At 43.1% G+C, this 15,602-nt stretch overlaps 1 protein-coding gene across 2 annotated transcripts in view; it reads right to left on the reverse strand.

Annotated features, from left to right (window-relative positions):
• Window positions 1-280: 280 nt before the first annotated feature.
• The window catches only part of limd1a (LIM domains containing 1a), a 45,398-nt gene continuing 30,076 nt past the window's right edge, over window positions 281-15,602 (reverse strand). The window contains exons 6-10 of one of the 2 annotated variants that reach the window (XM_079504141.1): window positions 15,183-15,245; window positions 12,076-12,206; window positions 8,205-8,256; window positions 3,201-3,269; window positions 281-2,005 (exon numbers count right to left, since the gene is read on the reverse strand). In XM_079504141.1, the coding sequence (XP_079360267.1) occupies window positions 1,865-2,005; window positions 3,201-3,269; window positions 8,205-8,256; window positions 12,076-12,206; window positions 15,183-15,245 (456 nt within the window). In that variant the 3' untranslated portion in view covers window positions 281-1,864. The remainder of the gene's footprint in view (window positions 2,006-3,200; window positions 3,270-8,204; window positions 8,257-12,075; window positions 12,207-15,182; window positions 15,246-15,602) is intronic. The other variant, XM_079504142.1, reaches the window with a different exon arrangement.

Below are 15,602 nucleotides of genomic sequence, written 5' to 3' on the forward strand. Positions count from 1 at the left end.
ATACTGTAGTGTAGCCTATACAATTCTGTTGCATATTCTACTTTTTCATACTGTAGTGTAGATAGCTTCATGTATAGACAGTGCTGACATGATACTGACCATGATACAGTGGTGTGTGTGTGTGTGTGTGTGTGTGTGTACAGTGGAAACAAGTCACATAAGCAGATTGTTATATTGCAGAAGTGTCATCCAAATTATTTCCATCATACCATGATGATCCACCACTTACCAAGTCATTCAAATAATCCTACTTTTTATCCAAATAAAGTGTTGCAAAATATGTGGCACATTATAGCTGGTAGTCTGAGATGGTTGTAACTTGTAACCAAACATTCATAATTGAAATAATGCATTTATTTCATTGTCATGAGGAGTTAAACAACATTGTTGTCAGGGAAGAACAAATTTCGATTTCAGAAAATATTGTAATGAACAACCTGTCAAATAGCAAAAGGTTACATGAGGCGACAAACTATTACTGTACACAGTAAATCCTCAGTGTTAATTTCTCATTTGTAAATATTGAATAGGCTATATGATATATGGTACCTGGCTGGCATCTGTGTCACTATGAAGTTAACATGGTGACATCTGTCTGTCATATAGGAATCACCTATGGATTCAAACTCATTCATATAAATATATTCCACACCAGAAAACGTGTGAGAATCAAGACTATTGGCTCTTTCCGACTACGTCACCTGAAACGGCTCTGAGAACCTCATCTGAAACCGAGCCACAGCGCATGGAAACAAACCCAGAACCGATCCAATGAAATACTTCACACGGTTCACTTATAGTTCTTGTTGTGGGAAAAGAGCATTATGTTTAGGTCTAAGTTGTAGCTGTGAACAGGGATAAAATTAAATTATATAGGCTCGCACATCAGCTGCACCCTTAAGGTGAACCGGTGTCAGTCACTGAAGCTGAAAAGGCACAGACAGTACAGACAGTTTATAATGTATTTCCAATATGTACACAGCCAATGCAAAAGTGATATTTACAAAATCAGTATTCAGTGGGTGTAATGACTTGTTTCGCTGTGTTCCAGGAGACAATGGCTTTGGAAAATGATTTCATCCGTCTGTGACAGAAATGAACGTGGCCATTGCTTTCAAGGCACAACAGCTCATTACCTCAAATAAACATCTCAACGAGGCATGAATAAACCACTGGTTCTTAACATGGGGTTCCACCACAGGGCCCAAATGGACCCTTATGGGTCTGTAACCCTGACCCATATGTTCTCCAGAGAGCCACTAGATGGTGCTCTTTGATAACAGGGGGAAAATTTTCATTTGGTACCATGTGTTCACTCTCAGACCCCTTTTCCACCAAAACAACTTTGGTTCTAGAACTGGTTCCGTTCTTTATTTCTATCTGATTTATATCACAGCTGTATCTTCCAACCTGAATAGTGACATGCCAACTTTGGTTCCCACTTCAGGGCAAGAATTGTTTTCCAGTTCCGCACCAACTTTTAGGTCTGAACAGATTAATTTGGTTCAAAATTAGTCAGGAAAAAAAATAATGGAACCGGTTCAACCCCAGTGGAAAAGGGGCTTCATAGAGCAGACAAAACAAAGCACAGGATTTTGCAGTGCAATTTGGGCTTCCAGTTTAGTTCACTGATTCTCAACCTTTTTTAATTCCAAAGACCCCCATTTGATATAACTTTTTCTCTGGGACCTGTCAGTGTTGATGGGTCCATTTGGTTCCATCTGTACACTCAGAGTTAGAGCCCCCCGGTAGCCCCCTGGACCCTCTTGAGAAACCAGTGGAGTAAACAGCCACATTCTTTGGCAGGGAAAAAAAATAGTCTCAGTTCTCCGGAGATCCACAAGATGGCGCTGTTTGACAACATCTAGCGTTGGTAGGAGGAGGCAGCGATGGGCGAGGAGCAGCCAGGCTCGATGTGCTTGAGGTGACAGGAGTGACACAGCAGGTGACCGTTGAGTGGGTAGCAGCGGTGACCCTCCTCGTCGTTGAGCTCCATCTTACAGTCCTACAGGACAGAGGAAGAGGAGCATTGCACACTTTGTCACATCGTCACAGCTGAAAGGTGGAATTGTTCTTTTATTTATATTTTTTCAGCAGAAGAGAGCAAGGAGGAAAACAAAACAGGAAAGAAGCGGGTCAAAAGAGAAATCAGTGATTTCTTCATAATACTGTAGCACAAAAAAGTAGCAGGTATGAACACGAGGTTCATAGCAAAGGCATGACAGTCAGTATGACGGCGAGCTTGGCAAACCTCAGCCGTTATGTTAAAGCCCCCCGCTAAATGAGTTAATACAGAATCAGAAACGTGTTCCACCTCTTTAAACTTATTTACAATTAAGCTGCAATTTTTTTTTTTTTATCTTAAAATAAATAAAGTTTCAACCTAAATCTTGTCCGGGGGTCTGCGGCCAAATGCATGCGATGCGAAAAGGTTTGAGAACCACTGGCCTGGACAAAAATGCTCCCCTGTCCCCCTGAGGAGCTGCTGATGTGTTTCCAAACAATGAGAGCTGTCAGTCACTCAGCCTCCAGCGAAACAGGAGATGTGCTCAAGTAAAAATCCTCAGAGTTGATGAGGTGCTCCCCGGCCTCTCTCTATAAAAAACCTCTGCTTTCATTTAAATCCCCAGAGTGTTACGGGTCAATTTGGTTACATTTGTACACCCTAGGGAGTTAAATTGACGATGGGCTTTAATGCTTTTAAGCTTTAGCTTGCAAGTAAGCCCTACAAATGAATTAAGCTCTCATTCTAGCTCTCATGGGCGGCAGTGGCTAAGGGGTAGAGTGGCTGGATGGGAAGGGGAAGGTTCCCAGTTCGATCCCGGGATCCCCCAGAGTTAGTACTCCCTGAGCAGGACACTGAACCCCTAATAGCTCCCGATGTGCAGGTTGGCGCTAACAAAGCGTTCTGCGCTATATAAATGCACCATTTACCATAACAGCTCTTTGACAAGCAGTCGTGGCACTACCAGCTGTAGTCTGAATCTGAACATCATCTGAGGTCATTTCTCTGTCACAAAGAGCCAAATCCAGACTTAACGATACAAAGTTGCTGGTCTCACACCACACACTGAGCCCAGCAACGAATTAACAAGAAAAGCAGTGCGCCTGGCAGGTTTCATATTTTACATGCCAGCGCCCACATAGGATGTGCGTCTACAGGTATGCACGTTTTGACTAAAAGTTTGTTTTGAACCCACCTCACAGTGATAGCACTCCACGTGGTAATCTTTGTCCATGGATACAACTCGAATGGTTTCGTCTGACCCCTGGAGAGACAGACACATGGACAGATAGGTCAATCATATCAGTAAACATTCGTCTGACCCCTGGAGAGAGACACATGGACAGATAGGTCAATCATATCAGTAAACATTCGTCTGACCCCTGGAGAGACAGACACATGGACAGATAGGTCAATCATATCAGTAAACATTCGTCTGACCCCTGGAGAGACAGACACATGGACAGATAGGTCAATCCTATCAGTAAACATTCGTCTGACCCCTGGAGAGACAGACACATGGACAGATAGGTCATGGATACAACTCGAATGGTTTCGTCTGACCCCTGGAGAGACAGACACATGGACAGATAGGTCAATCATATCAGTAAACATTCATCTGACCCCTGGAGAGAGACAGACATGGACAGATAGGTCAATCCTATCAGTAAACATTCGTCTGACCCCTGGAGAGACAGACATGGACAGATAGGTCATGGATACAACTCGAATGGTTTCGTCTGACCCCTGGAGAGACAGACAGACATGGACAGATACTGTAGGTCAATCATATCTGTAAACATTCCACATCCTGCCTCATGTGTATATTCCTGTGTTGCTGTCCTTTTGGGAGGTGGACGCTTTTCAGACGGGGCATTAGTCCGACATTCATCCGCATGTCGGACTAGCGTCTGCTCCCGTGCGCGCGCGCGTGCGTGCGTGTGAGAGAGAGAGAATGAGGAGTGACTGATGCAGGATCAGCTGGGGTGACTGTGTGATGAGCAGTGATTGAGTGAGTGTGTGAGTGTTGAGTGAGCTTGTGTGAGTAGACGGAGTGGTGTATGAATGTGAGTGGCTAACTACCAGGTGGACCTTGCTGGTGATTGGCTCCTGTGAACAGGCTCCTCTATAAAGCTGGCTGTCTGCAGTCATTCTGATGTCTTCCTTCTAGCCAAGTTCTAAGCACCAGCACTTTGTTCAGTTTTTAGCTTTGTGCTCTAGATGTAATGCCATGGGTATGTAGGGGTGGGTGACCTCTCTTTGTGCTCTAGATGTAATGCCATGGGTATGTAGGGGTGGGTGACCTCTCTTTTTGTCAACTTTGTATTTTGATTTCCTTTGTGTGTTAGGAGTTGTGTTTTGGTCCCCACCCTGAGGTATTGTACACTGTAATGCGTTTTACTCAAATAAATCCTAAAGCCTTAGGATCTTAACCATGTGTGGTCCGTCTGAATTGGGAACTGGGTAGGAGGGAGTCCATTTTGATGTTGCGACCCAAGGTTCCCCTAGTCCGGGTCGTAATACTGACCAATAACATTCACAGCATTTTAAACCATGTGTAATAAAAAATAAAATCACACCTGTGTGAAGTGAGGGGCGCTCTTATCGTACATCATCATGACGTAAAACTTGTTCAGAGTCAGACACTATGACGTAAAATCTTCCATTCATTGTCAATGGGAATTTAATGTTTGTGGACACACCAAAAGCTAGATCTAGGCCCCTCAAAAAAAAAATCACACACCCTAACATAAGATCATAACATCCGGTCTGGAGTTTTGGCTCTTCAAAATAAGAGATGAACGCTGGTGTGAATTATATCACAATTTATCAATAAATGCTGGCGACCTAAGCACTTTAAGATGCATTTATATTGACGTGATGTAATTTGCCATCTACTTGGTCTGAACGTTTCTACGGAACAAAAAACGTCACAACAAGTCCACAGACATGATGTCACAGGCGGAACACACAAAGCCAGACTAGCGCCCCTCAAAAAAGAAACACTTTGACCCAAAGATAAAAAGGTATTCAGACCCATACAGAAATACTGTAACATACTGTAAAAAGCAAGTGTGCAAGATTTACAAACCAAGATAAATAAAATAGCCTGAGTTGTCATAATTTTGTGCTTAGGTCATGCATTCTTGTGGTAAGCAATAATTTTACTGGACGACTTCATGACAAATTTCATGCAGGTGCGGGACAAACTAAGTAACCCTCCTGCACACATACTGTACATACAGTATGAGCACACTACTGTACCCCTCCTCTGAATACCCACGTATGGTACTGTGAGGAGGGGAGGGGAGGGCATTCCAGCAAAGTCAGCTCTAATTTTGGAGGTTTGGAGTTGCATTCTGACAAGTACTGTATGTAGTGGTGGAGAGTAAGTACATTTAATAAATTACTGTGTACTTAAGTACTGTATGCACTTCCCACACCTGGCATTTTCTTTTAGTCGGTGGTCTAAAATAGGACAAGGGCCTATTGATTATTTATTACCCATCTGCAAACAGAAACAGAGTGGCAGAGTACAGCCACACTTTATCTAATACCATGAAAGTGGAGAACATCACTCCAGTTCTTGGATCTTTGTATGTCAAAATTATTTAAAAAAAAAAATACTGTTGGTTTAGCAAGCATGGTTCACTGTGTGATGTGATATGAACCATCCAGGTCTGCTTTCTTTCCCTAAAATCAAAACTAAACATGGGAAAGCAGTGTTCAGTTTTTATGTACCACATGAATATCTAGAAAAAAACTCCCAGAAAACTGCAGGTCTGCTAAAACTGTTCTTTTAACGCACAGCTAAAAACATGTCTCCTTGTCATTGCCTTATTGTTATTAACTCTATTCTTCTGCACTGTAATTTTTGTTTTTTACTGTATTCAAATGGACTTGGATTGTGTGTTAAGGTTCATATTTTATACTTTCTTATACCTATTTTATGACAGTATTGCGCAAAAGTAGCAAACAGCTGATCTACAAGCTCAGCTATTTTTGCCTTTCACCAAAAAAACAAAAAGTTAAGTTCAAATGTTTTTTGCAAATAATGGTCGAAAGTGGTTAAGTTTTGGCTTTACACATATTTAACCATTGAAAAGTATTAACAAGAGCTTGTGACTACTGGTACGCGATACGAACGGTGACACAAGCATGGCATGTTTACTGAACACCTGCTGGCTAAAGTTCACCAGGTGAACAACTCTTTTAAAAGAGGGAAAGCTGATCGCCTGACGCACGCCTCAGACCACGTTCCCCTCGCTCCACATCACCACAGGTCTTTAAAGAGATACCTTACCGCGTGGCACACGCTAAATCATCCTCACTTCTTCCTTAGGGGCACGACCTTGAGACATCCAATACCTACAGTACCACCAGTGGTGGGGAAGTTACCAAGTACATATCTCTACTTGATCATACTACAGCGGCGCACAAAAGCATACAAAGTAGAAGATCCACAAGCTTGAACTAACTGAACTTTTTAACGTTTTTCCTCATTCACATCTGTAAAACAAATCAACAAATATTTGCCTCTGTTGTGGTGGAGTGGAAGTATATTGTAATGGAAAAAATGGAAATACTCATGTAAAAGTACCTAAAAATGTACTTAAGTAGTAAGTACAGTACTTGGGTAAATGTTACTTTACGCCACTGCCTGTTACTCATGTTCACCTCCAGGCAGCTCATCGGTCTGTAACCACATGAGACACAGGTCGACAGGGTTGGATAACGCGACATTGTATTCGCTGGTACAGTTATTTTTCATTTCATCAGTTCAACACAGGACATTTATACATCACTGTCTGGCAGAAACCATATATCTTAGTTAGATTAGATTACATTTTTTTTTTAATTTTTATCCCACGATTTTGCAACCCAGTTTTTCCACCCAGTGCCAATTATCTAATGCTATCCTGGGCGCTACAGGAAGTGTAGCGCCCAGGATAGCAGCGGACTGACCTCATGCCTCCTTCTATGCATGAGGAGTCCAAGCTGCTTTTTTTCACCAGACTGGGGGGAGTTTCCCCAGCCGGACATAGCACGTGGAAGGAACACGTTATTCCGACCAGTTCCATCAGGCGCCCCGGCTGGCCAGGGGGAGGTAGTTTTAGAGACCAGGATTACTGCATGTTTTTGTGAGGGTACCTACCCTAGGGGACACAGGGAGAACATGCAAACTCCACACAGAAAGGCCCTTTCGCCAACCCCTTTACAGATTACAAATTGTAACACAATTAATGCATGCTTAGATGACCCGCCCCATACATTCCATAATCCCATCCACTCTGCACTAGTCATCACTCTGGTATCTGATGGCTGATAGATCTAAACGAGATGGAAAGAGAAGCCCTATCTAGAAGGGGAAATACACAAGTCGGTAAAAGGCTGCACAATTTACATTGGTAGCAGCTCAAATCACATAGCATGACAACGGGGTGAGAGACAGATACATGAAGAGAGCGAGAGCTAGAGTCACTTATCTTTCGGTTCCGGACATACCGGTAGTTCGAATGGTGATAAATCATGATTCATTTTAAGCTGTGATTAATCTGATTAAAATTGTTGACAGCCCTAGTATTTATACATTGTTGTATGACTTGCCTTGGTAACAGTAGCGGAAATATCAGATCTGCACAACGTGTCCCATCGCAATGCTATGTTTTGCCATTTATGAATTGTTTTTTTAACAAAAACCCTGCCTATAATGTCAAAATGGGGACACCGGGTTGAAAGTGGTTTTGTGTCGGTTTTGGTAAAGATTTAAAACGGTGACATTCTTTTGTAAAGCTTGTTACAAAAATACTGTATCTACATTGAATTCATTTGAAACTTTTTGATGTAGTTTTGCATCAGTCATTTGTTTTGTTGGGCAGTCACGGTGTGTAAAGACAATTCCTTGTAGGAATGTTCAAAGAAGTGATTCCGATTCTTATTCACCTTTGACGCATTCTTCGTGAAAGGATGACCTCACCAGCTTTAACCACAGTCTGCAGTTACAGGGGTTGACTGTGGTTTATTTTAGCTATCAGTCTATCGTAAACTGAAACAAGAGTAGGCCATTTGTGGCTGATAACAGAGCATGCCGTAATGTATTGGCACTGAACCTGTCCACAGGACTTTGAACCAACACACGACGTTGTGACATAATCCTCATGACTAAAGTGCTCCGTATTGCAGGTTGACGTGGTCTTACCTCAGAGGGAAGGATGGGCTGGTTACAGGCTGCACATTTAGGAGCCAGGACCCTGGGAGAGTCACACAAACAAAGAAACAATGTCACGATAGAACATTTTCAACTGTAAACCCTGAGCCTAAGATTATTATAATGCTACTGTGCATTAGCCTGGCTAATAAGCCAGACTAATATCAACGGCTGATTCGGTCTGGTTTATTAGCCAGGCTAACTGTGCATGGTGTCTGGTGTATGTACCCCTTTCAATCCTTAACCATTTAAGACCTGAGGCCAATTCTACAAATGCCCGTCTGAATCAGTAGTTCTCACACAGACTTTTCAAAATGTTCAAAAGTAGCACGCCAGTGCAGTATATCTGCTATTTTTGAATAGCAAAAATCTAAAATGTCTCAGATGCTTTCTCAGTTTTGGGCGAAGGGTATCCACACCCTGTCAGTTTGGATGAATTGTGATTGGTTGTCATCAATTTGCTCTGAACGTGTTGTGGGGCCATCCACTTGAAATAGGATTGTTTTGAAAGAACATACAATACAGTAGTTATCGTTCTCGGCATGGACAGGCTTTCACAACTTTAAATATGAGCACAAGTTACATTGATGACAAGCTGACTTGACCCCACACTTTCCCTCTCGGACTGCAACGGTCTACACTTCTCAACCCACCCTAGTATCAGCCATGCACAGACGGTGTGCAGCGCAGGGTTCTGGTTCTACTAAGCAGGGATAAGGGTATGCCAGGTCTGCAGATGTGCTGGCTCTCTCTCACGCACATCATTCCACCAATCGTTAAAGAGTAGGAAAACAAAACAAATCCAAAAGCTAAATGAATTCATTTTTTCCCCTGCCTGCAGATGGTTGGCACCTGGATGTCTGCACCCAGGGCCTCAGTGTCCAGGGCCATGACTGAGTCTGACATACATAAATAGCCACAGCGATTGCACTCAGAATATAGAGCCATTTAATCAATAACCCCACCTCAACTCTGAGAGTGGACACATGGAACCAAATGGACCCAAGAGGGTAACAAAAACAAACAAACAAACAAAAAACGCAAAAATAATATGGAGATAAGAGGTTTCTGCCCACAGCGATGCTATGCTGTACTGGTCTGCACACAGTGCATCCACAGGTGACCAGAATTACATAACATTGGTGATGCAGTGGCATTTGTCCTCCTGGTTTCTTTCCATAAAACCAGTGGAGAGTTTAAGTGGAGAGAGTGAGCATCCAGGTTTTCTTTTTTACTTTTTGCAGCTCACAGCGCACTGATTGTTCTAGCAGAAAGTCACGAGCTGTGCTGCTTTTCCACTCGCAGCCTCAGTCCACCCACACACACACACACACACACACACACACACACACACACACACACACACACACACACACACACACACACACACACACACACACACACACACACACACACACACACACACACACACACACACACACACACACACACACACACACACACACACACACACACACACACACACACACACACACACACACACACACCTTCAACTGCAACAGGACAGCAAGTACTCCCCCGCACCCACACACACTCCTTGAGAGCCTTCTCAAGTGTCTGCCGCACGTGGCGGAGCCGGGGGGTGTTACAGAGGGAAACCCAACCCACCGTGGACCACCTGAACCTGATCTGGTCGTGCTTTCATTTGAAACATAGCTTAGCAGAGGCCAAACATCAATACCACTCTTTAATGGACTCAAACACTTCACTTTGATATTGTTAACAATGTCAACATCTTTTCTTCATTTGCGAGAAAAGCAGAGTGAGAGAGTGAAGTGAAGTGAAGTGGGGATGGCAGCTGGTTCTGTGCCAGTGTGGTGTTAAGGCCATGAACTGCTCTGAGCCACCAGGATTCACCCACAGTTTCTGTAATGAACTTCCTACATTCATCATACTTTGGCGTCATCGGCACCCAAGTAAGCAGACAAAATAGTCAAGTACTGTACGTACAATAGGCTGCACATTTAGTGTTTGGATAATTATGGGTGTGCGAGATTTGTACTCATAAGGAGAAATTATATATTGGGTCAGATTGATTGGAGATTAAGCAGCTCCTCTGGGGTGAGAGAGCCCAGGTCCCCACATTCCATTCTACAAAACAGACCGGTGGTTATCGGGGGTTTTACGGCTTTCTCCTGTTGTGAGACAGGCCATTATTGACTCCTCTTCACAGGGAGAGTCAACTCAGCATAGAACATACAATAATTGAAGTAACCTATCTTTAATCCCTTTCAATTGTGTAAATGTGTTCTAAATAACCTATTATATATTGGGTTGGTAAAAAGGCTAAATGATAAATACCTGTAATAATCTAAGCAGTTTAAAGTAGTTAGACATTACAGGGACTGTAATAGGAGCTGCTGTAGCCAGAGGTGCAAGCTGGATGGTCTGTGGGATCTGATTGGCTGAAAGTGTCAGTATGGAGGTGGGATCAGTCAGAAGGCTGCATTGACTATTCTGTATGGCACAGAGTGTAAATTAGATTCACCATACCATCGAACGTGAACATGTCTAGGCAGAGACCAGCGGTAATGTATTTGCTATATATTATGTGCTATAAATAGATGTTTGTGCATTATTCATAATCGATGTAATATGATGTTTAGATTGTAACCAGTGTTCTCTCTGTGTTCTTGTCATCCCGATCATTGTTTAATTACCATTTGATTATGATAAGACAGATTTAAAACCACATGATTACACTTAATCACTTAATCAATGTGCCACTTAATGTGCCACATGATACTGAACTAAGTCTGAGATTCAACAATGACAAGCTAAGCTGTACCATAATCTGGGAGCTTAGAGTGTAAAATGATAGTAAACCCTACCAACAGAGCAGATAGAACTGTACCAATAGGACTGTAATCCAGAATCCGGGATACTGTCATCTTGTGTTGGGGGAAGTTAGGGGAAGTGTGAACAGAACGTGTAAATGTATGATTGTAAGTGTTTAATTAATATGAATTAATAAAAACCCTATAAAATGCACGTTTGAGTTCATCAAATATAAGCTATCATTGGAGCATTTAGTTCACTGTGCGTGTACCGTGCGTGTTACTCACTTTAACTCTGCCTAGTGCAAGGGCTGGTCGGAGCCTCGGCCCAACATCGCCAAATAACCGAACATTTAGGGCTCCATTTTCGTCACCGCTAAACCCCTTATCCCTAAACTTCTTTGCCTTTTTTTTTTCTTTTTTTTTTTACTATTTTGAAAAACATTTTTGAATAGTTAAAATGGCCAGTCTACAACCTCACAACGTGTCAATGTAGATTGGCTAGTTGAACTATTCAAAAATGTTTTTCAAAATAGTAAAAAAAGGCAAAGATGTTTAGGGATAAGGGGTTTAGCAGTGACGAAAACGGAGCCCATATGGCTCCATTTTCGTCACCGCCTTATCCGTCAACGCCTTATCCCTAAACTTCTTTCCCTTTTTTTACTATTTAGATTTTTTTTGTAATAGTTCAACTAGCCAATCTACATTGACACGTTGTGAGGTTGTAGACTGGCCATTTTAACTATTCAAAAATGTTTTTCAAAATAGTAAAAAAAGGCAAAGAAGTTTAGGGATAAGGGGTTTAGCGGTGACGAACACGGAGCCCTTAGTGTCTGGCCAATCACACACACACACACAACGTTCGTATTTGTGTCTCTGCAGTGGTGTTCAGCTAGTTCAAAATTCTCAGAGGTGTAAGTGAAAAAGAAGGTTCAGCAAGGCACTGCGTTTGTTTGAGCACAAACAAACACAGTTATGTCATTGGGTACTTATTGACTGACTGTGTTTGTCATTATGCTGCTAGCTGTCTTTGATGCAGTAGATCTCATTTCAACCATGAGTACCTGTGATAGTCTTTGATGCAGTAGATCTTGTTCTCCGTGTCCACAGTGAAGGGCACTCCATCCAGGCTCTCGTTGCAGATGACACAGCGGAAACAGCCTGGGTGGTACGACTTCCCAAGAGCTTGTAGGATCTGCGAGCACACGCGAGCACGCACACACGCACACGCACGCACACACGAGCACACGCACACACGCACACACACGCGCACACACGAAGAAGGAGAATATTAGGTCAATACACTATGAACAGACTTCATTCTGTCTTTTTAGTAAAGAGATCAAGACAAAAGAACCATTGTTCTTTTTTGGGGGTGGGGGGGGGGGTCTTTTCAACAATGTATTAAAGAAGCCATTGAGACATACGTACACCATCTTTACTGTTGGCTGTACATGAAGCATGCTGGGTGTGTATGGAGAACACATGTACACTCATGTTCCTATATGCTGGTACACTTCAACTCATTACTTTGTCATCGCAAGAACACACCCACACACATCCTGGGTCTCAGTCTCGGCCCTGATGTTTTCCCACCAGCTTGTATGTGTGAGCTTAATACTCCTCCTTTAAAGAGGTAAGTAGGTAACACACATCGACAGGTGGGCGGCTGGTCTAAAGAGACTTCAGTTTACAGATGGATAGAGCCTGCACACAAGAATAGGTACAAAAACAATACTTCTTTATTTAATATTTGTCTGACAACGTTTTGATCCCGTTGTGGATGACCTGATGAAGATCCACAACAGGATTGAAACACTGTCAGATGAATATTAAACAATCTTTGCCCAAGAACGCGGGACCTCGTTTTTCTGTCCACAAACAACCCACCAGGAACCAGGATGTCATCTAATCCAGTAATTAAAAGTAAATGTCTTTTTTTACCCACATGTTAGACAGCCTACATATGGAATCCGACATGCAAGCGGCCGCATGTCACGCTTATTTGTCCTTTTTCTGCTCAAAATTAGACAATCTAGGAGGTTTAGGACCTTATAAAACATGAAAACAAGCTAAGCAAATAATGATGCTGCTGCCGGGCGATGCTGCTCCTCCTACACTGCAACAACAGCTATGGGTGGGCTGCACTTTCTGGTTAGTCAGGGGGACCTTCTTCTTTGGTTTTTCACACATTTTTCTGGCACTTGCACCACAATTTCCCCTAGAGGGCTAGCATGGATTGTGTTAAATTAAAACAAATGTACCTATTCTGGTGTGCGGGCTCTATCCATCTGTAATAATACTCCTTATGAGCAAGTGTTACCATAATAATACATACAATTTATATAGCGCGAGTACTGAAAGTCACTTTGCAAAACAACTTGATTAGGAAAAACAAATATTAAAAAGTACGGTAAAACAAAAAAAACATAAGTTAAAGATGGAGTGCCACAATGTTTTTATTTTTCCAGTTCATGTGTCTATGAGGTGACAGTACTTCATTAGACACCCTGGAGTCGTTTTTATGTGCAATGGTGTATTCACTTTGTATTTAGGGTTTCTTCCTGGAGGCTGAACCCTTGACAGTCAAACGGGCCAATGAAATAAACAGTAATATAGTGACATCACATTATCAGCCCCCCCCCCCCCACCCCTCCCCCTTTATCATACAACTACAGCTGTGGGTGCGGCTTCAGTTCAGGTGGATCACCTTCACCACCCATCACCACCCACCAGGCAAACCAGGCACAATTAATGAACTGGTGGGCGTGCCAACATAAAAACAACATTTTAACAAATACTGTACACTTTTTTGAAAAAATTATACCGCCTTATATAACAATAAGACCTGATGATCATGTTTTAGGGTAGAAAAAAACATGGCACTCCATCTTTAAAAAAGGGAAATTAGGCAGGGAATCAGAGTCTGAAAAGGTGGGTTTTGAGTGTGGTTTTAAACGTGGCGAGGGTGGGGGCAGCTTCAATGTGAGCTGGGAGTAAGTTCCAGGCTCCAATGCGACAGATGCTTTGTTGCACCACAAAAAGTCTGAGGAAGAGCTTTGAGCTCGAAACGTCACAGCTTTCTTGTGGTGCAATAAAGCATCTGCCACATTGGAGTGTGGCAGATGCCTCAGTGTGCGACTGTTTACTTATTGGTCCTTGTTTACTGTTGGTCGCTCAGAAGCTGCCCAGATTCGGCTTGTGGATGTGCATGTCGTTTACACCCTGAGTGGCAAGGACGGAGTTCTCCGTTCAATCAATTAGTAACGCCCAGCGCTCAGGACGGAGATTGATCAAAAGGACGGAGATTATTGATATCAAAACCGATCGCATCGCTCCACAGGCTGGGAGCGTCTGTTGCGCAACATTCAATGTTATTTTCCGGTGGGTCGTCATCGAAAATGTCCCCCCCCATTTCAGCCGACGAGATCGAAAATCTTAAAACGTGAATAACTCTTGATCTAAATCATTCCGTCCAATTCTAAGTTAGACGGCCCATCGCAGTCCCGTCGCTAGTCGTGTGAGAATTAATCATACCTCCCGTTGTTTTGGCTACATCAACCTACTTCAGCCACATCCGGGATAGCATCTGGTCCGTCGCTAAATGTGCTCCGCTGCTATAAATCGCTGGGAGCTATGATTTAATGGATTAAATAACCCCGGGTGTTCGGGGTCTGACGATGGGTGCAATGGGTACTGCATAACCGGGCAACGGTGGGCATGCATTCCCAACGAATAGGTCAATATTGTCTAATGAGTTGATCAGAGACACTTCGTCACATAGACTGGGCGAGGCCGGGGGGGCGAACAGGCGACTTTCTCATTCCCAGGCGGCCTCTCTAACCATTCAGCCATGGCTACCCTTGAGTCGCGTAATGTGCGGTAATATCACCATTTTAAAATCCCCCCCACCCCTCCCGTTTTGCTTCACAAACCAAACGCTGTTCGTCTATTATGACATGCCCAGAATAGAGATGCTAGAGCTCATATGCTTAAAAAGGAAAAAGTGAACACACACACACCACAGTCGCCACTTCCTCCCGAGTAGTTATCCAGATGTGCCCACAGGAAGCTTATTACGGGTGGAGTTACTGAATGTTTGAGGAAGGAATCTGCCTCTGCGTGCACACGCACACGCACACGCACACACACACACCCTATTTGCACTCACCATGTCCATGATCAGATGGCCACATGCGTTGCACTTGTCTGCAGACTGCTGGAAGCCAGAGTACTGAAACACAAGGAGGACAAAAATGTCACAACTATGACAGTCACAGCCACGTCACGACCATCTGACATTGAGGTCAAAGAGGAACTGAAAAAGCATACGCTGTGAAATGCTCAGTGTTAACCCATTTAGGTTATATTCTGAACGAATATATATTCAGAAGATTTGTGCCGCATTTGTGCCGCATTTTCATGATTTTTCACAAATAGCAGACCTACAAGCTCATAGCGCGCCACTCAGTGGCACGCTATGAGCTTGTAGATCTGCTATTTTTCAATAGCTAAAGTATAACATAATGCTTAGTTAAAACACCAAAAGGGGTTCCCGCCCAGAATGGGTATATAAACTCTAAGAGGAACC

The sequence above is a fragment of the Electrona antarctica genome (genome assembly GCF_951216825.1).
Source record: "Electrona antarctica genome assembly, chromosome: 6".
Lineage (NCBI taxonomy): Eukaryota > Metazoa > Chordata > Actinopteri > Myctophiformes > Myctophidae > Electrona > Electrona antarctica.